Source organism: Notolabrus celidotus, chromosome 1 (genome assembly GCF_009762535.1).
Source record: "Notolabrus celidotus isolate fNotCel1 chromosome 1, fNotCel1.pri, whole genome shotgun sequence".
NCBI lineage: Eukaryota > Metazoa > Chordata > Actinopteri > Labriformes > Labridae > Notolabrus > Notolabrus celidotus.
This window is the reverse complement of record NC_048272.1, coordinates 19,189,739-19,217,138: the sequence shown is the minus strand read 5'-3', so window position 1 is coordinate 19,217,138 and position 27,400 is coordinate 19,189,739. Positions and strand designations below refer to the sequence as shown.

The window sequence follows — 27,400 nt, the reverse complement described above, 5'->3', positions numbered from 1 at the left end:
CAAACTCGATAAAAGATCCAAATTTGTATTATTTTTTAAATGTTTAAGACCCAAATTTGTATTATTTGTTGCTGTTTTTTAAAAATCGATAAAAGATCAACATTTGAATAAGTATTTATTATATTTACAATGTTTAAATATCTAAATTTGAATTAGTTTTTATTATATTTATAATGTATAAAGATCTAAATTTGAATTTTTTTATTTTTTTTTAAAGTAATTTTATTAAATGTATAAAAGATCCACATATTTTCAAAATCTGTTTAAAAAAATACCCCTTTATATTTCAAAAGTTTATGACTGTTTTGTGTTTATGTCTGTAAAAAAAAGAAGATAAAGTTAAAGGATCAGTCCCAACTTTTGACACCACCTGATTGCGACGTCACCAAGTTGAATTTCGCAATGAGCAGGAATGTCTGGGAAGAGCGTGAGTGGAGAGAGAGAAGCAGACAGAGGGAGGGGTGATTCAACGCTGAGTGTCAAATCCCAAGGGGAGAAGTGTTTGTAAACCCACTCTTCCTCCTCTTCCTCCTTCTCTTCCTCCTTCTTCTGCCGTTCCTCTCTGCGTCCCTCTCTGCTGTTCCTCTCCCTCGGCCCCTGACGCAGCAGCAGCACACCTGGACCACGGAGCGGCGTGAGGTGAACGCAGGTAAAGGTGTGGAGGACTGCGGCGTGTGAAGAGGTCTGAGACTGGGCGGAGGTGGTGTGTGTGTTTGGTTGTAGAGATTTCTCGACTCTGAAAAGTGAGTTCACTTGAATTCCTTAGCTTTGAAACAACCTTTGAACTCGGTTTTCACGGGCTCGAGCCGGTGTTTGCTGGCGGGGTTTTACATGTTTGTTTTCACTTGCTCCGTTTTAATCCGAAGTAATCCAAACTTTCCTTTAAACCTGACGCATTTCACGACGCAGCACGCGTGTCGAAAGCGCAGAAGGTGCACACTTAAAAACACTACAAGAGCAAAAATACAAACCGCAGGCTATGGCATTTGGTCTTATCTTCAATCTCCCATCAAACCGCTGTTACAAATATTCAACGGAGTCACTGTTTTCCTTCTTATTTACATGTGTGTGTTTCTTTTGTATTGTTATTGTCCTGCTATGTGTTTCACAGACAGAAACAATCAACATGGGAGAGGCTCCAGAAAGAGAAGATAGTTCAGTCATCACACGATCAGCAGAGGTAAGTGCAGAAACCTGATTTAGTTTACATTTCTTTGCATATGTACTTCAACCCCTGTCTCTGCTGTGAAGTATGTGGGCTCATTTCCTGTGGACGACCGCTGTTTGGATGACCAGATGGAGCAACTGCACACTCAGCTGAAGGCCCTTAAAGTAAGTCCTAAGAGCCTTTTGAGTTGTTTCAAACTGTCTGTGTTAAACAGTGGTGGCCAAAATGATTAGAACACCTGACAGATCTGAATGTATTGACATTTTCAACAAAAACAGGATCACCACAAAGCATCAATATAGACATTCAATCTTCATATAACGTACAATTCAAAGGCCTGATGTCACAATCTACAGTATCGCTGATTTGGATTATTCATTCCTTATCATCAGGCAACACTGTCTTCATCAGAGCATCAAGTTAACAGTTCTACATTCAAAAGACTCAAAAGACCATCAATTTAACCACGATCACACCTGATCATGATTACACAAGCCATTTGGCGTCTTTTGTGAAGAATCATGATTGTGTAACACTGACAGTGAAATAGGCCTAGCTTGTTTTTTTGTAACGAAAATGACGATGATGGCTCTATTCTATGGTTTATAGAGCATGATTAGGACTTTGTAGATCTTCCATTGAAGTTATGGGTATTTTAATTCAACAAAACAACTGAAACCTCTGAAATATTCCAAGTGCTCTAATAATTTTGGCCACCACTGTAAATCTACACCTCGCGTTATTGTTTTCTTTGACTAGAAGTGCAAAAGGAGGAGGTCTGTGTCCATCAAATTCTCCATCAAAGGTGTGAAAATGTACGATGAGGATGAAACAGTAAGTATGATGGTTAATCTCCTTTAAATATAAAGACTGATGTTGAGGATGTAGATGATGTTGTTTTGATCTCACCCTCCCTGCCTGCAGACTCTCCTCATGGCTCACGCTCTACGTAGGGTCTCTCTGTCCACTGCCCGGCCCTCTGACGCCCAGTTCGCCTTCGTTTCTCACAACCCTGGAAGCGCTGACGTCCAGCTGTATTGCCACGTCTTCAAAGCAAGGCACGCCAGAGCGGTGAGAGACGTCCAGCTTTGTTGATTCTCTGTAACGACAAAAAGAAAATAGATTTGTGATGCTTCAATTAGAGAGTAAGTCACGTATGTTAAGGAGACATGTGGGTTGTTGTACGGTGAAAAGCAGAGAGTTAAAATAATAAATTATAACCTGACTTGCAAATATACTAAATAAGCTAAATTGTTACCCAAAATTGTGGCAGCCAAGTCCTCAAAAGCTGCCTCTGGTTAAGATTTAGTACCTCCTCTTTGACACTGTAAAATATATTCCATAGAGATTTTAATAATGCCCCAAGGAACATGCGTTACTTGTTCAATAACTGATAAAAACAATATATACATGTTTTTATTGCTTTTATTAAAGCAGTGTTTTTATTATAAGCCCTATTTTTAATGAATCTGTAAGTCTTCACACCTCAAATGATCCAACCTAGACTTCAATCAATCAATCAATCAATCAATCAATCAATCAATCAATCAATCAATCAATCAATCAATCAATCTTTATTTGTATAGCGTCAAATCAGACCAAACACCAATACAGGATAGGACCTAGTCTTACCCCACCTTAATCCCCCATGAGCATTGCACCTCGCAATTTTTAGCTAGTTACAGTGGCACGGACAAACTTCCTTTAACAGGCAGAAACCTCAAGCAGAACCAGACTCACGTGAGACAGCCATCTGCTGAGACCGAGTTGGGTCTGGAAAGAGGGATATAGCAGAATAAGACACAGAGGGAGCGGTGATAGCGATGAGACGAGTTGTAGAAGCTGTTGCCGCTGTCAGCATAAAGCAGCATAACTAAGCCTTTACAAAGGCTTTTAAACTATAATTGATTGATTTTTTTCTTGTTTTGTTTTATTTTGCTGCCTTGCTTTTCTCTGCTTTTTTTTTTTTTTTTGCACTATTTTCCTTTGCTTTTATTGTATAATTTTATTTTCCTGTAAAGCGCTTGGAGAATCTTTTAAAGCGTTTTTATAAATAAAATGTATTATTATTATTATTATTATTATTATTATTTTATATTATTATTATTATTAAGAGCTAGTCCAAGCCTGATCCAGCTCTAACTATAAGCTTTATCAAAAAGGAAAGTTTGAAGCCTACTCTTAAAAGTAGAGAGGGTGTCTGCCTCCCAGACCCTGACTGGTAGATGATTCCAAAGGAGGGGGGCCTGAGAACTGAAGGTTCTACCTCCCATACTACTTTTAGAGACTTTAAGTACAACCAGCAGGCCCGCAGTGTTGTCAATTAAGACTATCATGCTAATTAGCCAAGCGACAGAAGTTTCATCCAGTTTAAATTCTATTATTTGAGTATTTGAGTGTTTCCTCCACATTCTCTCCTGCAGGCTCAGTTCCTGAACCTGGTGCTATGCCGCTGCTTCCAGTTGTCTTACTTAGAAAAGCACCCAGAGGAGGCCCAGGAGGACTCTGTCGGCCCCCTTCCTCGTCGCAACCCCTCCCTGCTCAACCACGGCTTCCCTCTCAGCGTCAGTGCCTTGGTGTCTTTCAGAAGAGCACCTTTCAGGGGGTTGTTACCAGGCAGTAAGGTGCGGCGATGACAAAACTTGAACCACATTTTCCTTCTCATTTGTAGCCTCTACTAAACACTTTTTCCTTTTCCTCGTCTACAGAAGAATCAAAAGTCTTCTGATGATCAGCTCAGCAGCCAGGATGAAGTCTTCCCCACCTCCTCTCCATCTCTGATGCGCAAGAAAGCCATCCGCACTAAAGTGCTGCGCTCCGGAGCTTACCGCTCGTTCACTTTCACGCCGCTTAAACAGCGAAATGTTCAGGAGCAACTGAGTGCGTCACAAGGTGGGCCAAGTGTTCACAGAGCGCTTTCAAGGGTCAAAGAGCTGATTAGGTAAAGCCAAGCCTTCAGTGTTGGGTGATGGGCATCACTCACCATCTGTTGTGGTGTCAGAGGGCACATTCGTTAAATGTTACAATCTGACAGGGTGATTAAGACACAAGCTTTGGTATCATTGGTTATCTCATCACCACTGGGTTTCCTCTCAGCTTCTCCAGGTTAACACTTTCCTTACAGAGTCACGCTGGCTGTTTCCCCACACAAACACGGCTGATTAAATATCTGCTCTTTTACATATCTGTAGATTTACACTGATCTCTCTTTGTGTGTGAAAAAGGAAAGGATCAAGACACGAAGCCCAAAAAAAGATCCCGGGCTCCCAGCTTGGCCGAGTCAGAAGAAGCACTGGCTCAGGCAGTGTGGTGTTGGGCTGGTCTCGCAGCGTACGTGTCCCCAGTACATCAACCATACCTCACTTATTGCGGGATGTTTTTATATTTTCAGGGTGCAAGTTTTAACGTTGTCTTCATTTCAGTGACAGCAGCTACTCTCTGCTTGCGGACGATGTTCTGGGATCGTACCTTCTTTGCCCACATCCTAAGAAACCCAAATGTGGCTCTCTCATCATTCGGTTCCCCTCTGGCCTGATCACACACCTCATAGGAAACACTCGCAAAGGGAAGTTCCTGCTGGAGGTAATTGCTTCATCAGGGGGGATGTTAATAACAAACAGCAGGTTAATATTTACCAAACTACAACGGAAATAGCTTTTTCAGAAAAATGTTTGACCTGCTCTGGAGTTACTTCTTTACACAATTTACTTATCGCACCATTCAACATTTTTGAACAGAATATTGTTGATATATTGTCTAAGCCTGATACAAGATACTTGTTTCAAAGGTAGTATAATCAATAATTCACACATTATATATTACCAGCTAAAAGAAATATATTTATTAATGCAGTTTAAGATATTTCAGTCATTCAACTCATGTTGAACTAATCAAAACTGTATTCAGCAGCATAATATTGCAAAATTTGCTTGTTATTTTTATTTATTTTATGTTGTTGTTTTTATTGTGTTTTATCCTCTCTGTAAAGTGTCCTTGATCATTTGGTAAGGCGCTTTAAATAAAATGTATTATTATTATTATTATTATTATTATTATTATTATTATTATTATTATTATTATATTGTATTTGGCATCTAGGCTCTGAACTTCATCACTCCTTCCAGATTAACTTTGCAGAAATGAAGGAGCGATGACATCATATCTTAAACCTCTAGTCAGAGCCTGCCTGCTTTCCTGCAGTTTAATCAATCAATCTTTATTTATATAGCACAACAGTCAAAAATCACAACAAACGTTATCTCAAGACTCTTTCCAAACAGAGCAGGTCTAGACTGTACTCTATGTTAAATTACAAAAAGAGCCAACATCAAGACAGGATAAGATCCAGTCCCCTCTTATAGACAGGACTCAATTTGATCTCATCTTAATCCACCATGAGCAGAGCACTTTGTCCTTGCCACTGTGACTTGCTAAATGCTGCAAACTTCCTTTAACAGGCAGAAACCTCCAGCAGGACCAGACTCATGTTAGACAGACATCTGCTGAGACCGTGTTGGGGTTGGAGAGAGGGATAGAGGAGATTAAGAGAGAGAGAGAGCGATGATAGTGATGAGACGAATAGTAGTAGTAGTAGCTGTCCCAGCACGTCCACACTTAAATAGACCGCCTAATTGAGGGGCAATTTTGTGAGGTGATTGTGAGAATGATGTCAAGTTTACGCATCCTGCCTGAACTAGCTCACAGGCATTGCTCCCTATTTAGAATTGGTTGTTCTTTAAAATGTTGGGGAGGATTTAACAAGCTTTCACTAAGTAAAACATCTTACAGCTTAAATGCCATTTTTTATAGGAACCCTAATGCCATAAATGGATGAATCTAGGTTCCCTGCTGACACATATTGTTGTGTTTATATGGCTGTCTTTAGAAATGTCATATTTTAAATAGGATTTAAAATAAACATCAAACTCCACGACATATTTCCCTACAAGGACAATGAAGTATATCATTTTGTGTCATGTCTTACTAAAGGTTGTTATACTGGATCTGAGAAGGTATATAATCTTATGCTGCAGAGCTCTAAAATATTGAGTTATTGTGACTCATTCAGAGTGCAAAATCCCACCATAACACTTATAAAATTACCTTTTCCATTTGATAATAAATGTATGAAATTGATAATTGTGTACCTCTAGTTGTGACTTCTTTTTACAATTTCTTCTCTTTGGTTTTGTTTCATTGCAGAAATGCAAAGCTGAATTCAGTTCCATAGCAGAGTTAATAGAACACTACACAGAGAATCAGGGGGAGCTGTCATGTCCACTGAGCTGTGCCCGGGTTAACCACTGCTACGAGTGGGAGGAAAACACCAGCAAACAGCAGGCTGTGAAGCCCATCAATAGCCAAGCCAAAACTAAAAGTTCCCACAGGAGGGAATGGGTTTAACCCCGGACATGAGAACTTGTGAACCGCCAACATCAGAGACTCCAAACTAAGTGACACTTTTTTTCTCCTGCACTTAAAATCCTGTTTTCTGGTCACACGTGGCGTCTTGGGTTGGCTTCACAAACTTTATAACACAATGAAAATACCAACAGTTTTGGCACTCAATGTAAATAGTTTTCAAAGAGTACTTATTTGTGAAAGATTTAATCTTTCATGCTGCTTTTATATTTTAATTTTTTTTTTAATAATACTTTTATTCGTGCCTTTAAGGCATCAGAGTTTGTCAGTGTTCTTAGAGGTGCAACGACCTGAAAATGAGAGATGATCATACAGGTTGTTGCACCTAATGGCAAAGCAATTACTCTTCTTCCAGTCCTACATTGTGTACATTATGCACAAATGTCTTCTGTATTTTTTATTGTTTGTTTGTATTTTAATCTTGCTCACGAGAAGCTCTTTGCACTTTGGACATAAAGGGTCTGGACCAGAAAAAATGTAGGCTTTGTAATACACGACTGTTGTTGTATATTTCATCTCTTGCCACCACTAAGACAACCTACAGAGAGGGGGAAAGGTTGATTGTCTTTTTACATTTTTGAACTCTAAAGTTTGTAATCAGACTAACCTTTTGGTACTCTTGATTAACTGGAAGTGTTTAGATTTTTCAGCCTGAAATTAACAGTTGTCTGAAATCAGGTCTTGTTATATGTCTGTGATATATATTTTTACAGTCAAAGGGGCTGCATTACTTTTTCCCTTGCTTGTCTTTTCCATATTAGACCAACTAATTATGTTCAACATTGTTTATCCCTGTTGAGATTAAATGAAAGGTGTGTTCTTATTTGAACCTGTACCGACTTTAAGTTGTATTCTATCTTTTATGACTGCAGAGCAAAACAGCTTAAGCCATAAGCCATATTGTGTATGTTATCATGTTACCCTGCATTTCCCAATCCCTAATTCAGATATAAGTAACAACTTATTTTCACTGAGGCCGTATTTTTCATGTACTTGAACCGTATTATCCCAGGGTATCCACCAGTGTAATAATTGTTTTACATTGCAGAAATAACATAAGATAGTCCTTTATTCGTCCCACATACGGGAAATTTAAGTGTCACAGCAGCAAAGTAGACAGTGCAAAAGAGTATAAAGCGAACAAGAGCCTATAAAATATCAATTATTAAAAATGTATTAGCAATTAAATTAAAGAGGTAAAAAATAAACATATCTTACAACATATATATATATATATATATTATTGGTTATAGAGTCTGACCACTGCATGAAGAAAAGATGTTCTGCTTCTTGGTTAACATATAGTATCAAACTTCCAACATATTATTTTTTAACTGTACATAATCCAGAGAAGAAAACTTTGAAAAGCTTCAAGTACTCGTTCAAACTATCAGGAGTCAGTTTCCGATGGTAGTCAATTACATTGCTACTCAACATTTAGCTAGCGTGGTTATCCCTTTGTTCCCACATTTCTAGGACATTTTCAAAATTAGGACTGCAAACTATGGTTTGCGTCCAGTTGCTGCGCTTAATTCGACTGATCTGACCGGAAGCTAGTCAATGCGAGGCCTCTGTGCTACTTAGTTTAGTTTGTTTATTAAGAACAACGTGCACTTGAGGTGCATTTCGACCAACTACTTTACCCTGAACTGAAAGGTTCTGTGCCCCCATTGTTGTCTGCGTTTCGACTGCGGCCTGAAGTCCCAGGTAGATTGTGCAAATCAGGCCAGTGACGTATAAATCTGCTAAGACAAGTGAATCACAGCTTCCTCTTTTTGAAAAGTACACACACATACAAAAAAGATAGAACAAATGAAAGAAAGAGAAATCAAGTGAATTACAGATGTGTGTGATGTTATTGTGGATGGCAGGCAGAATAAAAACACTGCAGGTAATCTACTAATCAGACCCGTTCAGCATTGCAGGCCCTGCACCCCAAAAGCCCTGGGACCTTTGAAAAGTACTACCCTCTAGCAGGGGCTTTTCAGGGGGGAGATTATCTACCCCTGAACTAAATAAAGACGCTTGTTCCTCTGGTCGAAACGCATGTAGTTCCGGGGTAAAGTCCCTAGTTCCGGGGTAAAGTTCCTCTGGTCGAAAAACGCCTTTACATTAAATGTTTGCAATAAACAAAGAGATAGGCCCACCAGATTTAGCTAAAAGCTACATTCCATCTGTAGTCCATTGCTACTGGATAAGAGGTTGGGTGTAATTGGCTACCAAATTTGGGGAAAGGGGGATACAATCTGATACAAATGTATGAAAAAGGAAGTGTGGGAACATGGGGCCTAATTTTGAAAAAAAAAATCTTAGAAATGTGGGAACATGGGCATGCTCCCTAGCTAGCATCTTAGCTTTGTTAGCATTAGCTTGAGAAAGATGGCGTCATTACATCATCCTGAATAGGTGTTCATTTTTTTTCTTGCTTAAAGAAATGGAAACATTTGGCACAAGTTTAGCCAAACATTTTTCAACATTTATTGAATATAATTTGTCATTGAATGTTCTTGGTGCTTGCTAACTGATCCAAAATGGCCGCCGCTGGGTCGCTGTTACCGGCCCTCCTTCAGCGGTTGTTGATTGTTGCTAGGCAACTTCTGAACGTAGTGGAAAGGAGAGCAGAATGGTAGGGACCTGTAGCGATACCTGACGAGGAGAAGCACCTGGTCTGGGAATATTTTTACCTCCAATCAACTTACATTTATTTTCAGTTCCTTTGAAGTTCGACCTGATGTTTGATTTCCTCCTATCGCTTCTCTCTGTGGACTTTAAATGGGGATGTGAGTTAGCTGGTCTGCAAGTTCGACCATGAATGGAGGTAACGAAGATACTTCTCTGAATCACCTCTCAGAAACACATTTATAACACCCACTTTAATATTTTACCCTTTATTTAAAATGTTTTTAATGCACTGACTGTCTCTGAGCGACTGCTGAGCCATGGGGTCAGAGTCAGTGAAGGTGGTGGTCAGGTGTAGGCCCCTGAATGACAGGGAGAAGGCCCTCAGCTGCAAGATGGTCCTGTTCATGGACCTGCACCGCTGCCAGTGCTTCATAGAGAAACCAGGAGCTGTGGACGAGCCGGCCAAGCAGTTCACCTTTGATGGGACCTACTTCCTGGATCAAAACACTGAGGAAATGTACAACGAGATTGCTTATCCTCTGGTTGAGGTACACTCATTCAATAATTCTTGTTTGTTTTCAGTGCATTAAATGTATAGACATGGAGGTATTACATAAGCAGCTTTCTGGTCACTGGACACCAGACCAACAACACAGATCTTATTGCTAAAGACTGCAAACCTCATTATTTACTCATCAGTCTGCTGTCACTCACTTTTAAAGGTCAGCATTAACATTTTTAAAACCAAACTCAAGACCTACCTTTTTAGCCTCGCTTTTAACTGAGTCTTAGTCTTATAATTGTTGTCACTATTTTAAGCAAACACTGTCCTATTTTAAACTATTATAGACATATATTATTTGTTCAGTTGATTTTTTATTATTTATGTATTTTTAATTTAATGTTGGTTATTTAATTTTGTATTTAGTTATTAATTTGATGTATTTTAACATTTAATTATTTGCTGTATTTAATTTTAGTGTAACATCTTAGTTTCTTTTACTGGTTTAATATTTTAGTGTTCTATTATTTTATTAATTTATTTATTATATAGTGCAAATTCAAGTAACTTTTAAAAGTATATACAGTCCTATTTTAATTTATTATAAACACATATATTATTTGTTCAATACATATTTATTATTTATTTATTTTTAATTTATTATGGATTATTTCATTTTTTATTTAGTCTTAATTTGATGCATTTTAACATTTTATTCTATTTAACTTTTCTGTACTTAATTTTAGTTTCTTTTGCTGGTTTTTGATCTTATTAATTAATTTTATTTTGGTGAGTTTAGTTTCCTAGGTTGAGCTTTAACATCTTATTCCTCCAGTGTTTCTTCAGTTTGTTCAGCAACTTCTTTTTTATTTTAATTTATTTATTTTATTTTATTTGTATTATTATTATTATAATATTATTATATTGTGATGTGGGTTTGGGGGTCTTCTTATTTTATTTTTTAAAATATTTTTTATTTATTCTTTTTTTATTATTTTCATGTACAGCACTTTCTGTTACAATATCATATGAAAAGCGCTTTAAAAAAATGTTGATTGATTGAGTCTGAGCAGGGTGTTTACAGCTGCTTTATGTAAACAACAATTCATGCAACGTGTATTTCTCTACAGGGTGTCACAGAGGGATACAACGGCACAATTTTTGCCTATGGACAAACAGGAAGCGGGAAATCTTTCACCATGCAGGGTGTTCCAGAGCCTGCAGGCCAGAGGGGAGTTATCCCTAGAGCATTTGAGCACATATTTGAGAGCATTCAGGTAGGCCTACTCACTGTTATCAGTTCCAGCTTTGAAAGTGACATTTTACATTAAAAGGTCAATCAGTGCCCTCTTTTCTGGAACAATGGCTGTAGTTGTTGTTTTTTTTTAACTCAAAGTGATTTATGTAATATGTTTGTTTTTGTGGGCAAGCTAGTGTGCAGAAAATACAAAATTCCTGGTGAGGGCCTCCTACCTCGAAATATACAATGAAGAAATCCGAGACCTTTTGGGAAGTGACACCAAACAGAGACTGGAGGTATGTCTGCTTTCAATTCAACTTGAACTCAACTGATATGTTTGCTGGGCAGTATATTTCTTAGTTATGATGGATTTATCAGTGTCAGCATACAAATGATCCAGTATACATTACCAGTCAAAAGTTTGGACACGTTTTTATTTTATTTTATTTTAATCATTTTCAACATTGTAGATTAATACTGATGTCATCAAAACTATGAAATAATCTGGTTTTGCCATACTATGGATTACAATAGTAGTCAAATAGGGCTATCCATTGTATACTAACCCTACCTCTGAACAACACAACTGATGTTCTCAAACACATTAAGAAGGCAAGTCATTCTACAAATGAACTCTTGACAAGGCTCATGTCAATTAGAAACCATTCCAGGAGACCACTTCATGAAGCAGACAATACCAAGAGTGTGCAAAGCTGTCATGAAGGAAAAAGGGGGCTACTTTACAGAATCTAAAATATAAAAAATATTCTGCTTTGTTTAGCACTTTTTTGTTAATTAGATAATTCCATATATGACCTTTCATAGTTTTGATGTCTTCAGTATTAATCTACAGTGTTTCAAATAATTAAAATAAATAAAAACCCTGGAACAAGAAGGTGTTTCCAAAATTTTGACCGGTAGTGTATTTACAGTGTTTGAGCCTTTATTTGCTGTGATCGGTTTGTGAATATATGATGCAGAAAACAGAATTTGGGATGATTTTCTTAATGCTTGTCTAGCAGAGAGTTCTCAAACAATCTTATTGTTGCAAATTCAGCACTAAATCCACATTGATATGGAATATTTTTGTCCTAGGGCTGCACAATAAATATGAACTGAACTGTTACCACAATATGTGCGTCCCAAAAATCGGAATTTATTGCAATAAATCAGAGAAATTATTTTCAGTGTGTGCACATTTCACCTGTTGAATGGTGGCCTGAGTTTATTGTCTGTGCTTTCACATCATTGAGGTGAGGTTCAATCTACCCTCAGACTACTTAGTGCGAACTTAATGGGTAAAAAACCTGCTTTTTAGATTTATTCTGGATTCAGGAGGGACATGTTTGAAACACAGGTCTTAAAATGACATTAAGACCACTAGAAGGCAAAAACACTGTGAGATGCTATGCAGTCTTAATGTTTATTTTATATCATTGGTGAAATTGAACAATGAAATGACACGCCTCATATCTTTCTGGTATCTCGCTGCCTCTTGTTAACACTTTTGGTGCTCAGTAAAGTTTTCTAAGCTCCTCAGTCAGTATAACTTCTGTTTCTCAGAGTGCTCCTCTATAATGAAAATGTTGCTCAAGCTTTGTGTGTACCATACTGCAGAAGTTTCCATGGTGACTTAAGAGCACAGTGGTGTGTGATTCCTAGAAGGTCAAAGTGTCCTAACAAGGTGATAGATCTGGATTGTGTTTGTCTGTGTGTGTGTGTGTGTGTGTGTGTGTGTGTGTGTGTGTGTGTGTGTGTGTGTGTGTGTGTGTGTGTGTGTGTGTGTGTGTGTGTTTGATAAATGCTTTAGCTGAAAGAGCATCCAGAGCGTGGGGTGTATGTTCGGGACCTCTCCATGCACACTGTGCACAGCGTGGGCGAGTGCGAGAGGATCATCGAGCAGGGCTGGAGGAACCGTGCAGTGGGCTACACACTGATGAACAAAGACTCCTCCCGCTCACACTCCATCTTCAGCATCCACCTGGAGATCTGCAGCATGGGTGAACACAAACACACACACACACACACACACACACACACGCACACACACACACACACACACACACACACACACACACACGTGGATGATACAATACCTAAAACAAGTTGAAACGTATCTTTTATCGCTTTCATTTATGACAGCAGATCACAAATGATTTGCGTAAGCCTGTGCATGTAGAAACATATTACTCCATTACAACTCAATAAATTACAAAATCACCTTCTGGTTTCATCTTGATTTTCTTTTTTATTGCAAGAAATGGGCTTTACAGGGGGATGTCCAAGTGATAGATAGACAGAATAACAAAGATAATGATAATACTAATAATTCTAATTAAAAATAAACAAAAGAACAACAATAATTAACATTAAAACAAAATAATAATAAAACAGATAAGACTGAATTACATTAACTATTAATTTCCAGGGGTAAATAAATAAATAAAAGATAATAAGATAAATCAATACAAATAAATATACAGTACAGCAGACATGTGGAATTTTATAATTTATTATTATTATAGTATTATAAATATTATTTTCATTATTACTATTATGGTTATTATTATTATTTTAGCTATTACTATTATTATTATTATTATTATTATTATTATTATTATTATAACTATCATTGCTATTTTATTATCATTATTATTTTTTATGACTAATACTGTGTGCTTAATGATGAATGTGGATACAAACTTTTCACTTTTCTTCTAACTCAAAACACTTTGTGACTCCACATTCCCAGATTCAGCTGGCCAGGACCACCTACGAGCCGGTAAACTCAACCTGGTGGACCTTGCCGGAAGTGAGCGTCAGTCAAAAACCGGTGCCACAGGTGAGCGACTCCGCGAGGCCACCAAGATCAACCTCTCCCTCTCTGCGCTGGGGAATGTCATCTCTGCGCTGGTGGATGGACGCTCCAAGTACATCCCGTACCGAGACTCCAAGCTGACCCGGCTGCTGCAGGACTCTCTGGGAGGAAACACCCGTACTCTGATGATCGCCTGTCTGTCACCTGCAGACAACAACTACGAAGAGAGCCTGAGCACACTGCGCTATGCCAACCGAGCCAAGAGCATCCAGAACAGACCTTGCATCAACGAGGACCCCAAGGATGCTCTGCTCAGAGAATATCAGGAGGAGATTAAAAAGCTGCGGGCCTTCGTGTCAGGACAGCTGGGCACTGCTGACCTTGAATGTAAGTAAAATATACTACCTCTCGCCTTGAAGATGAGTGGAAAACATATTTTTTAAGGATCTAGAGTCGTTTCATTTAATTAAAAAACAAACAACTCCAGTTTTATTCTTTTGTTGATCATTTTATCACGCAGCTCTTCTGGCTGGTCAGCCGTGTGATAAATCCCCAGCGGTTCCTTCAAGGCCGCAGTCCAGCACATCAGAAGCAGAAAAAGAGAAGATTAAAGAGGCATCTACAAGCTTTTCCCACACCCATATATCACTTCACATCTCTACATGTACAGGAACCAGGTGATTTACGCGTCTGTATTCTGCTCTCTCTACAGGAGTACGAGGAGAGGCTGGCCAAGCTGCAGGCTGAGTACAATGCAGAGCAGGAATCCAAGGCCAAGCTGCAGGAGGACATTACTGCCCTGCGCTCCTCGTTTGAATCCAAGCTGTGTAGCCTGGAGAAGATCAAGGCCAGCAGGGGGAGCTCTGTCCTAAAGAATGAAAAACAAACAGCCACCAAAAAAGAAGAATGTAAGTCTTCTTAAACTTGTCGGAAAGCATAATCAAATCAACAATGATGATGTTTCTGTGCGTGTATCTAACTCTCCTCATGACTGACTTGTTTTTCAGCATATATGACACATGTGGCTGAGGAAGAGCTCGACCACAGCACTGATACCCTGAGGTTAAGTGCTGATGGAGAGACTGCCTTTGCAGAGGTAGCTTGAACTATCACCTTCTAACCGTTAGAGCTCATTATTTAAAGCATGCACGATGTTATCACACATACAATTACAGATTTTAACAAGCATGTGGGCTTTTCTTTCCTCATGCTGGTGAGCTAGCAGGTTGTACCTTGTGCAGCAGTCACTGTCCAGAAGAGTCCAGATGGAGAGAGGCTCATTGACTCACCTGACATCACGGCTGCAGAGCCGCTGGATCAGAAACACGTCCTGGAAAGGTTTGTGAGAACACATTTTACATTCATCCAATCCACTTTATATAGCACATTTTAAAAAAGCAATCAAGTTTAGCAAAGTGCTGCACAGTGAGGTATAATAAGTTAAAACACACAGAACATAAGACGCTGTCAGAAAATAAAATAAAAGAATCACAATTTAAAAAAAACATAAAACACATTAAAGATATAAAAAAAGCCACAAAAAAATAATAAAAATAATAAAAATAAAATAAAAACACTGTAAGAGCAAATAAAAGTCCAATAAAAGAACAGACAGAGACAGAGACCACACAACTCTCATGCTGAGTTACAAGCAAAGGGTTCATGACAAACTATCAGCCCTAAAAGCACTAACTGGTGGAGGACTGTCTTTAATATTTCTGCACAGGATTTGAACAATAATGATTTGACAGGTTTTTAAGAGCAGGATCTTTGAACAACAATACATAATTGAAACTTTATGTCTTCTTTAAGATGATATTATCTTATGCTGATACATCAGCTGATGTGTTAAAGCTGTCTGCACAGAATGATTTTTGTTATCACCCATCAAAATCAAACAAACAAAAAAGGGAACTATTTCAAATGTGTTCATGTTTGTTAAAATGTATCCTCAGGTACATCCACACTTCTTTCTTCTTTTTAAACTCCTTACAGTTGAATTGATAGTGTAAGCTTTAACAGGAAAGTCAATTGCCATTTTGAGATAATTAATGTATTTGAGTGAAGGTTAAAATACGTTTATAATATTTATATAGTGAACTATTTGCATACAGGTTAACACAAGTTATTATTTATGTAATCATAATATTAGAATAATTTCTAAAGCATATTAGTTGTGACCAAAACATGTTGAATCTACTTCGGTGGTTCTCGTTATGTTTACCGGAAGCTTGGTCATCCTAGCCTCTGATTGGTTGGTTCTGTGACATGTGATTGAGTGACAAGGAAGTGTTAAGGTGGATGCTGACTGAATGTGGCGACAGTAAAGTGCTATTGAGAAAGTTATCCATCTCCATCCTGCTGTTTCCTCTTAATACAGTAATCCAACCACCACACATCGAACCCTCACGTTACAATAACCTACTTCATAAACCCATCATCAGTCAGGGTATAGCTTACAGTATACCAAGCAAACCACTTGTGATTTTAGAAAAGTTGCTGCATGAACAGGAATATCAATCAAAAATGTATTGAAACTAGGGGTGCACAATCATCTATACTATTTATCAGTACCACTCACAAGTTATGGGATTACATAAGGCGTTGATCTTGGTATGGCTGGTTGTGATACTGGTTTGTGAGGGCGTTGGAAAGCTAATCTGTCAAAGTTTGAACACCTTGTTGTCTCTTTAAGGTGTTGTCCATCAATAGTTTTCCATCTCTCTGTAGACTGCAGCAGCTGGAGCAGGAGGTGGTGGGAGGCGAGCAGGTCAGGAACAAGGAGCTGCAGCAGAGACACCGGCAGAGGAAGAGCCTCGCTGACCAGAGGAAAGTGCATCTTATCCGTGCTCTGTCGGAGAACGGCGAGGACAGTGAAAACGTCCTGCTGAAGGTCTACAACTCCATCCAGGAGGAGGTGCACGCAAAAAGCCAAATGCTGATCAAGGTCCAAGGAAAGGTGAGTAACAGCAGCTCTAGGACGAGGACGTTTGTGGAACACTCAAGGTTTTGAACCAGGGATATGTTTTGGATCTTTGCTGTAGAGCCTTTTCTGCTGTATTAATTTCAAACCTTGAATTATTTTCTTGCTTTCAGGTGTTGCCCTCTTATTTTCATAAGACAAATGCACCTGTTGTTAACCTTGCTGACAAGATAATATCTGAAAGTATCCTCATTTAAATCATTTTGACCTGGCCCAGAGTTTTTTAAGTTTCATTGTAGGATGTGCAAAAGATCCTGCAGAGTTTAAGTGTTATTGAGCACCAAAAATCTTCCATGAAAATAATTAAATCATGCTAATCTGCTGCAGGACAATGTCTGTAAACCTTCAGTCCTGAGCTTGTATCTCATACCAGTTGTCCCTTTAATCCAATCCTCCTCTTGTGACAGCTGAAAGCAGCCAAACTGGAGATCCGTGACCTGCAGGCAGAGTTTGAGGTGGAGAGGAACGACTACCTGGCAACCATCCGGCGTCTGGAGAGGGAGGGTCAGTTGCTCCACGGCCTGCTGGAGCGGATGGTGCCCCTGGTGCGTCGAGACTGCAACTACAGCAACCTGGACCGCTTGAAGAAGGAAGCCGTGTGGGATGAGGACAGCGCCACCTGGAGGCTCCCTGATGTGATGGTGCAGAAAACAACCCTGCCTTCAGGTGACGGGGCTGAAGGGAGTACAGTAGGATGTAGATCTAAGGTGTTTGCAGATTTATCTTTGACTATTATCTGTTTTTCTTTTCATCTAATAGCAGTGGCTCCAAAACCTGCAGCCCGCAGAGGTTCATCTGCTGATTTCGGAGAGCCAGTTATGGTGTGTTTATGTTAATGCATCATATTGACTCACACACTCTGAAACAACAGCACAGAAGCTTAACACTGTCAGCGTTTCTTCTTTTGTGCAGGTGGAAGAGGACAGATATAAGGAAATGCTGAGCCGCAGCGACAGTGAAAACATTGCCAGCAGCTATTTCAAGTCAAAGAGAGCGAGTCAGCTGCTGGGAGGTGACACTACCAAGGTTCACGGTAAGACCTGTAGACTGATCCACAAACCACTGAGTCATCTCAGATGTTTTTTATTATCTTCAAGTACAACTAACTAAAAACAATACACTACTAGTGACAAAAATATACTCTTGTATCAAAGATTGAACCTCTATTTCTTGAACAATAATTCTGAAGGCTCACACTAAAGTATTGTTTAGATTCAATCAGATTTGTCCTCTGACTTTTCACCCACCTAATGGAGCTCTTCTCCCACAGCCGTCCGCTCCCCTCCCCTGGTAAATGGAGCAGCCCACCTCACTGTGAGCGGTTCCACTTTGAACTCGCCTGTCAGCTCTGACTCCGTCCTGCCGCGGCCTTTCCGTCTCGAGTCGTTGGGCGTCACCGCGCTCAGCGGTAAGGTGAAGCGCAAAAAAAGCAAATCTCACATCAACAGTGAGGGAAACTGAAGATTGTAGATCCCCACTCAAGTACATCTCACGTTAAGTCCACTTCAAAGATTTTATACACTCCTATTGATCACATAATGTTCAGGGTAAGTTATTGAACAGCTTTTTAATTGCTTTTATCACTAGACATTTAATCACTGGTGGTCATTATGAGTCCTGCTGTGTTCCTGAATGCTACCTACAGTATGATGCTACCCTTGATTGTTTTGCACTGTCTCTAAAAAATTGTGATTCCTGCACTGTGCGACTCAAAGTCCAGCTACTTTAATATTTAACTCTTAACATGTTCCACTGATTATAAAGCCGAGCTTTGACCTGCTGATTGTTTAACATTTTAAAAATCTTGACCTGCTACTAAACAAAAATAAAAAACACATTTTTCAATCCACTTTTTGATTTCATTTACTTCACAGTACAAAAAAGCCATTTAGACTCAGGTCGTGTTACAAACAGATGAGAAAGAAGATCTCACGACGGACCAGTTTGTAGTCGCTAAAACAAAACAAACTGTGCAAACTAATCATGCACAAATAGGTCAGGGGGGGTGTTGTCTAGGCAGCAGTGTTGACAGGTAGTCAGCGGTTATCTCATGTTACTCACGACCTCTGGGGTCATCACTGCGGGTTTCAGTGTGAGTTTACTGAAGCTTTGTAAAGATAAAGAACATGCTTGCCTTCTTAATGTGTTTGAGACCATCAGTTGTGTTGTTCAGAGGTAGGGTTAGTACACAATGGATAGCCCTATTTGACTACAGTTATGTATTGCCATATTATGGCAAAACCAGATTATTTCATAGTTTTGATGTCTTCAGTATTAATCTACAATGTTGAAAATAATTTAAATAAATAAAAACCATTGAATGAGACGGTGTGTCCAAACTTTTGACTGGTAGTGTACATTTGTGTCCTTCTGATAAACTCAATCCTTTCTGCAGCTCACTTTTCCATCTGCGTTTCGTATTTCCATTTCTGGCTCCGGCCTGATTTCTTCATCCATTGTTCATTATTACTTGACCAGCAGAGAGCCGTGTCAGTTTCAAATTCGACACCCTTTATTCGCTGTCCGCAGACACAGTAGACGCCGAGACCGGCCCATTAGGCAGGCTCCCCGCTCCACCGAGAGAGAACACTGCAGAGGGCAACTGTAATCGTCTCTTACAGTAATCAACTACACACTAATTCAGTTACCACAACACTGTTGCATAAGGATGCCGAGTGATTCAAATGAGTCAGCGAGAGGAATTAGAAGTGTTGCATGCAAAAGGGTTTGTGGAGGAAACAGAAAGGACAACGCTGCTCGTCTAAGTTCACACGGAGGTTGGGCTCAAGATAATCGGATCATGGAAGAACTGCTGAGCAGGTTTTCTCATTGCTGGAGTGGCGTGTAAGATGAGTGCTACAACTGGATCGTCACTCTGTAAGTGGAGTGTTGGATGAAGGAGAGATGTAAAGCTACCTGGCAGGTTCACAGGGATGCCAGTTTGAAGTAAGAAGCCCGTGCTTCTCTGTGTTGCACTAAGAAACCTAAAAGTTAATCATATTTGACATCACGTATCAGACAATCTTTAAAAAGTCTTAAAAACGTAGCTGCATAAAATATAGAAAATGTCAACACCGTTTTTTAAAGAACAGATGTAAGTTGTAGCGCTGAATAAAAACCTCTGAGGGGAAAAGAAAACAATCTGCAACACATAAAATCCAGATTTATTTATTTCCACATGACTTAAAGCAACAGGTTGACTGTAGGTAAAAAATAACCCCATTGTCGCTGATTTTCATCCTATATAATAATCTCAAATCTCAGACACTGAAGGCATTTCTCACACACTTTTCAAACGACCTACAACATTTTTACAGTGTAAAATAATAACAGAAACACAATCAGTGAGCTGTTAATACAGCAGATCTCAACAAATGACAGCTACGTAAGATTAGAAAACATCAACGTTACACCAAAACCGCTAAAAGCTTTACAATGATCACACTCTGCACACAATTCTCTTTATTTTTAAAGATTGGTTCCAAGATTTATACTCAACTCTTCACTTACAGGCACATTTGTGAATAATGAAACAATCAAAAACAGTTGAGCCTCTTTATGTGCTGCACTCAGGAACACAAATGTCCAAATTATCTCAAATCTGAACCATCACCTCTGTACAAAGTCTGTGTAATGTCCGAGTGTGTGAGTGTAGAATTGTTGATATTGCTTTCCCCTCTTAACTTCATGTTGTAGATAGCCCCGAAACACCAACAAGTAATCATTACAGATTAAACTTTCTCCTCCTCCTCCTCTTCTCAGACTCCACCTTTCAGCCAAACCAAACCGGATACATCCAGAAGATTAGTGAGCGTCAGACACGGATAATCTCTTGCTTTGAGCTGCATGTGTGAAAGGGCTTGTCCGGACATTACCTGGGACCAGAGTTCATGTTTGAAAATGACCTAAGTGAAAGAACAGGGGATTTGGGTTCACATTATCTTGGAAGTAGAAGCATTGACGAGCAGCTTGTTACTTACAGTGCAGATTTTGCGAACGATTACATCAGTGATAAAGTGAATCTAGTGTCTGAAGTATTGTGGTTTTTATTTGTAATCCAGTTAGTAATGACCAGAAGTGTTTACATGGGCTAAAAAGTCTGAATTGAGAGCTAAAGAGGCAGAACACATCAGCCACAGTCCACTGACTATCATTAGTGTTTTAGGGTTTGTCAATATAAGCATGTATCTACGCCAGTGCAGCTACCAATCCAGTTGTAGACGTAATTTCTCGACTCTTACTCTATTCTCATTTCTGACATTGCTAGCTAGACTGTAAATAATACGCAGCACAAAGAGAGGAAGTCTTAGCCTCGGATGTCCTTCATGGTTTTTGGGTAACTCTTGCTACGCCAAGAGTCCCAAAAAATGTGTTTTTGCTACCTAAGGCTACATGACTCAATATCATCTGACGAAAGCCAATAGGTTCAGAAAGTGTGTAAACAAAATAAACTGCATAAAAAGATGAATCACATGATGGCTGTGCAAAAGTGAAGCCAAAACATTCAAAGCTCCTCCTTACTGACTGACTGGCTGAAGGTCAAGACATCCGCCAGGAGGTGGAGACATGTTGTCCAGTCAGGAAAGATCAGTTTCTCATATATACACCTTTCTTGTGACACATATGACAAATCCTGATCAGATGAAATAAATTCAGATACCATCTTTGTTTAATGTGTGGAGGTTTAAATGTGTAAAGTGCCAGTCAGAGTCCTAGAGTCAGCTTTGGTTTGAAAACATGCCCTGATGTAAGCAGGTAACCTCGACCTATATTACAAGTGCTGGTATGGCCCATCATCATTGTCTTCTACTTCTGTTTACCAAGGTGCAGAGTGCCAAGTTCCCCCTTAATGCCCTGACGCTTAATCTGACGGCATTCTTAAGCTCCTTCTGAGCTGGCGGACTTCTGCTGTTTATCTGTTTTAGATTTTGAGCAGTCCAAGCTTTCTTAGTGCTTCCCTTCGATCAGCTCCCATCCCAGGCACCATCATCACTGTGTACGGGACCGTGCTGGAGGATTTGTTGGGCCCTTGCTGGACTGCAGCAGTGTTCACAGGCTTCTTGGTTGTGTTGTGTTGCAGTTCAGGACAGTTTCCACCGTTCCTGTGGTTGCCCAGGGTATTAGAGCGCACCAGACTAGCTGACCCCACTCCATTGGATTGAGTTGGATTTGAGACAAACACAGGCTGTTGTTCACTTCTGGAGTAGTGATGGAAACTGGCACTACTCTGTAGAGGCTTAGTCTTGGGCTCTACACGGACTTGAGAATGAGAGAACGACGGGTTCCTTGATGGGGATGGACCTTCTGTAAATCCGTTACATGTGTGGTCCATAGAAGAGTAATAGTTAGGGAGTGCCAGAGTTGCATTTTCTTGCTCTTCGTCCTTAAGTAGGCCTAGTTTCTGCAAAGCTTCCATCCTCACCACCTTCGGATCTGTTGCATGCTTGATGTTGTATAAAGAGTCTTTTATGGAGTCTTGTTTCTGGGTTTTTGCACATATGTTGACGGGAATCTTCTTGGGTTTGGGGGCCACCACTGGAGGGCTCGCCTTAGGGATGGGGACATCAGGGTGGAATCTGACAGACTTTGGAGGATTGCCATGGTTTTGGTCGTCCACTGTGATAGGGCGTCGCTTGTCTGATTCGATAGTATGATCAATCGTGGGACATAAAGGTGTCTTCTTTGTTGAGGCGCTCCTTCGAAGGTAAAAAAGCGCCTCGTAGGACAGAGGGCCTCGGTTTAAAGGAGCTTCAGGCGTCTTAACTGGGCAGTCCCTGGGCTTGTTGGGAGGAGATATCACAACATTAACCTCCAAAGGTACTTGTGGAGGAACAGGTTTCTGGTTGTGCTTGTGACCAAGTTCTTTGCTTGAAGGTGTGACGTGAGATTTAGAGGTGACGTTTCTGTCAGTGGGGACACCTGGATTAGCACGGTGCTCAGGACACGGAGAGCTGCTGGCCATAACGAGAGGTGTGGGAACAAGGTAGCTTTGCATCATCTTGACGTCACCATTTCCCATCATGGGGTCTGCGGAGGTGTGTTTAGGTGAATCTGAAAGACAAACAAACACACGTTCTTCTCTAGATACACAAAGCATCTCTTCGCAAAGTATTCAACTGACTATTAAGATAATTCCACATCAGTGTGCATGGACTAACTCACTGGTAAGCTTGCTTTTGTTCATGGAAGCTGAAAGGTCGGCCAGTTTGGTAGCGAGGTTGCCAGGACTGGGCAGTTGGTCAGGCTCATCATTGGACAGTCCACTATCCTCCTCGGTGTCCAAAGACTCAATGGTCTCCTCCAAAAACATGAGGCAGGCCTTCTCTTCAGCAGACAGGTGCTCCATGCTGTCATCACTCTGGAATACATAAGAGTATCATTTAGACAAACACTCTACAATGAGACGCCTCGAAAGAGACCAACAAGATCCTCAAGTCCCCCTCCGTTAGGTTGGTTACTTACATAGCCAGAGTTGGCGCTGACGACGCTGTCACAGCTTCCAGCACTGTCCATGCTAGTCATCTTCTCTAATCCAACGCCACCTGGCCAGGTATCACTTTTAGGCATCTTAGGGCCTTACTCGTCCAAAGTTAGGGGCGATAACTGCTTTTTACCACTCTGTGGAAAGAGGATACACACTGAGTTCAAACTAGTATAATTTCTCTACAACTTTCTCATGAATTCAGGGTGAAAATATTCTCTAAAAATACAGGACAATAAATAAAAAGTAGATTCTGTGTAGCTGACCGTGTTAGCTGTTAACCATATTCTAACTGGATCTTTAACCTTTGACTTGTAGATGGTCACTCATTGTTTTGTAGTCAGTACAGGAACAAATGTGGAGCCTTTAAAGTAACTGCATAGGTAATGGTTACTCTGCTGTCATTGCCAGATATTTTTCTCATGGTGGCTTGATGTTGGGTCTCTGTAAGTAGCAAATAAAATCTGACTGGTTGGATGTTTTCTAGCAAGCTGGGACGTTCCAAATTCTGAAAATTGGACATGCCATGGACAAGCCATCAAACTCACACTGTTTTCCTGCCGTTTGTGCACATGACCTCATTCATTTGGAAAGTTAATAACCTTTCTTGTGTATTTGAAGCTGCCGCACACGGTTAGCAGAAGGTAACACTAAAGTTATGATAAGGGCAGTGCAAAAACTTAACAAAGGATTTCCAGATCATCCAATACTCTGGGAAGGCATTTAAATAAATACACAGACAAACAAGAGGATTCTATAAACCTTTGAACAGCGCCAGTGTATCACCTGAGATAATTTAGTTGTAAATAACTCTGACTTCAGCTTCCTTCATAATTAATCTCCTACAAATAAAAGCTTGAACAATATCAACAGTCATTGCCTAACATGTGGCTTGGAGTCAAGTGAGCGTTGTTTCCAAAAAGTTGCTTTTGAACAGTAATCAGCACCGCAGGGGGGACCGGGCAGATCCTGATCAGGCTCATCTGTGTTTACGTTTAGCTCAGGATTAAATCCAAACTATTTCCACCATGCAAAGATAACCCAGTTATGTCAACCAGGGATTAAAATAGGGCCTGAGCTACTGTAACATTATTAGACTTTACCTAACACCGTGGTGTGCTAGTGTAAGGCGGGAAATCTGAACGAGGAATTCTAACCTGCTGCACATGGATCAGTTCTTCGTAGAAAGATGTGATCGCTTCGCTTTTTGTCCTTTTCCTATCTTAAACTGTGTGCTCTCTTTTTGTTTTACCTTTAATGCAGATTTAAAGCATTTTAATGATGAAATGAGTGAATGTCTTTATAAATGCCTCTGTTAGGTGAAAACGTAGTCTTCATACATTAAGGTACTTTTGAAGAACGATGTAAACAATGTTTTTAATGATGGGTGAACCATTTTCTTTGCATTTCTATGAAATTAAAGCTGACAGAATCTCAAGATAAACTCTGAACTTTCTAGAGAGAATTTTAAAGTGATCCAAAGAACCCTTTTATAATTTTTGACTGAACAACACAACTCAATTATCTAAATCTCTCATTTTTGATACTTTCACTGTCATAAAGTCATGATTTTTCAGTTAAATGCACTGTTCAGGAAACTGTTATCAATGTGCACTGAATAGTTTTTGGTCAAACCCAATTCTAATGGAAAACAAGACATTTCCACGCATTGTTTACACTCTTCATCCTGCTCTAGTTCTCTGAAGACGTAGCTTGTTCTCAACAGTTGACCTTTTTAGCTCTAATCTTTGCGTGTGTTAAAACGAGATGCATGAATGAGTATGAGTCGAGTGAAATGTCAAAGCTCCCAACAAGTTTTCAAAACAACTCATGCTCACTTTGCTATCTTAACAAACCATTTAATGCAATTAAGACGTGACTATATATTAACTTTCATGTAATTAAAGCAAGTTTTAAAATGCAACTTCACTGGCAAAGCTTATTTACCAGTTGCTGCATTGAACTCCATCGTATAGTAATGTATTTGACAGTCATAGCTTTTTTCATACCACTTCAGCAGTCTTTAAAAGCAGCATGTGTTTACAAAGACAGACAATATGTGACTTTTCAGGCTAGTTTCTTAATGTCTAAATGACCCAGTCTCACACGTAGCATCCTGTAACCTCACGGTGTGTTTTACATCCTAACCAGCTCTCTAATGACTTGACAGCCTATAGCTCTTGGAAAATGACAGTCCATCATAGCTTAGCGTGTTTCTGACAGATATCTAACTAGTCTCCTCACTACATGTGACTCAGATTACAGCACACATGCCACTCCTAATCTTCTCAACCGGATCAGTTTCAGAGGGAGTGGAGGGCAGCAGGAATGATCTGCTGAAAGCTTTGTGATATCCAGTTTGACAGCGTTGTCCCACTGGAACAGTGTAATACAAGGACAATGCACATTTGAGTGTGGGCTGTTTTGTAGTGGAAAAATCTCATAATTATGTCAGATCATTTGTAAAAAGACTCACTTTTCTTACACATAAGGATTGAGGAGGAAGCTTTGAACAGATCCAAGAGGAGATTTTAAGAGCACAGAAGTAGGATAAAAGTATCTTCCTGATGTTGCATTTACTGATAATGGGCAATTAGATATTCAAGTGGTTTAACAGCTATCTAAGCACGAGACACCTATCGGAACAAACCCATTAGAGGATGAATACACCCTACTTTCTACTGTAATCGTGGAAATAGAGCATGAGTTTTAGTATAAAGAATCCTCTGTCTGGCTCTCCTGAAAAGAAAGTCCCTTTTGGAGGAGTCTCAACACCTGAGAGGTGAGGGCAGAGGCACAAAAGCTCTCCTGTTCATGCTTCACCCCCGTGTCATCCCATCCCTGTAAAATTTTAGAGCCCGTATCAGCTGGCCGACATGGAAACGTCCCAAGCTGTAAAACCACATGCAGGTCAGCATGTGAATCTTAAAAGTGGAATCTGTGAGATAACATTTAATGTGCTTTTTTGTGACACAATCTGATGGAAACACTTTGCAGAGTTTAGTATTTAAATGTTTTAAGTAATAAATGACTTTCTGAAGTATTATATAGGTCATGCATCATAAAATGTACAGACTGACTTTCGTTTTCACTCCTTATCCTCAGAAAATCCTCACACGTATAGGACAGAAATCAGTGATTAACCCTGAGAGACGGTTACAAGTGAAAGTACATCTTAAACCTCTTTGAAAAGGCATCATCGTGTTATCTTCACACAGATACACCTATCTGTACAGGAGCAAACCACCACAAACAGCCTGTGGATCCAACAAAGCCGTGTTATTCAGAGGTTGAGGCAATAAATGTGACAGTTATGTCAAACTTTTATGTGTGAGCCAATGACAGATGCAGTTTTGTTTGGATTGTGGCTATAAAGCACAACTGGCCAATATTTTATTGTCTTTCATGGATTGTTAGATTGGAATTTTGCAATTTCTGGTAGCTTTTTGTTTGTTTTATGTTCGTTTAACCCTTGGTCCTTGACGCTCTGCTTTTAAATTCCTTGTGGTTAAAGAGTGTGGAGCTCTATGTCCAATGAAGTTAAGACTAACAATCTCTAGAAAATTACAAAACATATTCATCAGGTTTTATGTACAAATAAACTAAATTAGAACTAAAAGATGAATAAAACTAGTTTGTAAGTAATAGAATGGCTGGCTCAATCCTGCCACGATTACACATAAGAGTTACAAAGTTGGTGCATAGGACTACATTTTCAACTCAACTCAACTCAACTTTATGTATAAAGCACCTTTCATACATATACACATGCAGTCCAAAGTATTTCACAAAAGAACAGAGAGACAGAAAACAACAGCAGTGGTAAAATTATAAAAGGCATGATTATAAATAAAATATTTAAAAAAAATAGTTTTATATTTCTTTGTGATTTTGCACACATACTACGCCAAATATATTCATCTGCACCAACAATTAAAAAAAACTTAAATACTTGAATTCACCTAAAGCTTGAATTAATATTTACTACATCTAAGGCAAGCAAGAGGAACACACCATCATAAAGTTGATATCGTATAATAATTGTTGTAATAATTTAAACACGATCCTAAAGTTTCCATTTGTTGATCACCTACCTTTTATTCTCCGTGCTCTCTCAATTATCCATCTTCCTCCTCTCGTGGGACTGAGGAAGGTGAGTGAGCCG

At 39.5% G+C, this 27,400-nt stretch overlaps 3 protein-coding genes across 10 annotated transcripts; 2 read left to right on the top strand and 1 right to left on the bottom strand.

The window, feature by feature from the left end:
- The first annotated feature begins 376 nt into the window (after positions 1 to 376).
- Positions 377 to 7,434, top strand: sh2d5 (SH2 domain containing 5). 5 transcript variants are annotated; one of them, XM_034692645.1, is made up of 10 exons: positions 380 to 649; positions 1,112 to 1,180; positions 1,252 to 1,332; positions 1,928 to 2,002; positions 2,093 to 2,239; positions 3,592 to 3,792; positions 3,877 to 4,060; positions 4,393 to 4,498; positions 4,591 to 4,750; positions 6,371 to 7,434. In XM_034692645.1, the coding sequence occupies exons 2-10, from the start codon at positions 1,127 to 1,129 to the stop codon at positions 6,569 to 6,571; spliced, it is 1,209 nt and encodes a 402-aa protein (XP_034548536.1). In that variant the 5' UTR covers positions 380 to 649; positions 1,112 to 1,126; the 3' UTR covers positions 6,572 to 7,434. The 5 variants fall into 5 exon arrangements, with proteins under 5 accessions (XP_034548568.1, XP_034548561.1, XP_034548536.1 ...); XM_034692653.1 differs by having other exon boundaries at positions 380 to 743; XM_034692662.1 differs by lacking the exon at positions 380 to 649 and adding an exon at positions 843 to 932.
- A 1,477-nt stretch (positions 7,435 to 8,911) lies between these two features.
- kif17 (kinesin family member 17) lies at positions 8,912 to 18,603 on the top strand. 4 transcript variants are annotated; one of them, XM_034695012.1, is made up of 15 exons: positions 8,979 to 9,407; positions 9,504 to 9,759; positions 10,844 to 10,990; positions 11,148 to 11,249; positions 12,764 to 12,953; positions 13,706 to 14,158; positions 14,292 to 14,386; positions 14,484 to 14,679; positions 14,779 to 14,867; positions 14,994 to 15,109; positions 16,502 to 16,730; positions 17,162 to 17,420; positions 17,514 to 17,575; positions 17,667 to 17,787; positions 18,025 to 18,603. In XM_034695012.1, the coding sequence occupies exons 2-15, from the start codon at positions 9,529 to 9,531 to the stop codon at positions 18,213 to 18,215; spliced, it is 2,481 nt and encodes an 826-aa protein (XP_034550903.1). In that variant the 5' UTR covers positions 8,979 to 9,407; positions 9,504 to 9,528; the 3' UTR covers positions 18,216 to 18,603. The 4 variants fall into 4 exon arrangements, with proteins under 4 accessions (XP_034550925.1, XP_034550917.1, XP_034550903.1 ...); XM_034695020.1 differs by having other exon boundaries at positions 9,159 to 9,215; positions 9,301 to 9,759; XM_034695034.1 differs by having other exon boundaries at positions 8,912 to 9,759; positions 17,517 to 17,575.
- Positions 18,604 to 19,906: 1,303 nt separating this feature from the next.
- On the bottom strand, positions 19,907 to 27,400 carry zgc:158258 (uncharacterized protein LOC791186 homolog). Its single transcript, XM_034688690.1, has 4 exons — positions 27,330 to 27,400; positions 23,217 to 23,372; positions 22,917 to 23,112; positions 19,907 to 22,805 (listed from the first exon to the last, which is right to left on the bottom strand). Exons 2-4 carry the CDS (start codon positions 23,319 to 23,321, stop codon positions 21,676 to 21,678), a joined length of 1,431 nt encoding a protein of 476 aa, XP_034544581.1. The 5' UTR covers positions 23,322 to 23,372; positions 27,330 to 27,400; the 3' UTR covers positions 19,907 to 21,675.

Coding starts and splice junctions, on each gene's coding strand:
- sh2d5 (XM_034692645.1), top strand. CDS start 1,127: ATGGGAGAGGCTCCAGAAAGAGAAGATAGTTCAGTCATCACACGATCA. Junction 4,061..4,392: donor GCAACTGAGTGCGTCACAAG/GTGGGCCAAGTG, acceptor TGTGTGAAAAAG/GAAAGGATCAAGACACGAAG. Junction 4,499..4,590: donor TGTTGGGCTGGTCTCGCAGC/GTACGTGTCCCC, acceptor TCTTCATTTCAG/TGACAGCAGCTACTCTCTGC.
- kif17 (XM_034695012.1), top strand. CDS start 9,529: ATGGGGTCAGAGTCAGTGAAGGTGGTGGTCAGGTGTAGGCCCCTGAAT. Junction 11,250..12,763: donor ACACCAAACAGAGACTGGAG/GTATGTCTGCTT, acceptor TAAATGCTTTAG/CTGAAAGAGCATCCAGAGCG. Junction 14,159..14,291: donor GGGCACTGCTGACCTTGAAT/GTAAGTAAAATA, acceptor TTTATCACGCAG/CTCTTCTGGCTGGTCAGCCG.
- zgc:158258 (XM_034688690.1), bottom strand. CDS start 23,321: ATGCCTAAAAGTGATACCTGGCCAGGTGGCGTTGGATTAGAGAAGATG. Junction 23,113..23,216: donor TCAGCGCCAACTCTGGCTAT/GTAAGTAACCAA, acceptor TATGTATTCCAG/AGTGATGACAGCATGGAGCA. Junction 22,806..22,916: donor GAACAAAAGCAAGCTTACCA/GTGAGTTAGTCC, acceptor TTTGTCTTTCAG/ATTCACCTAAACACACCTCC.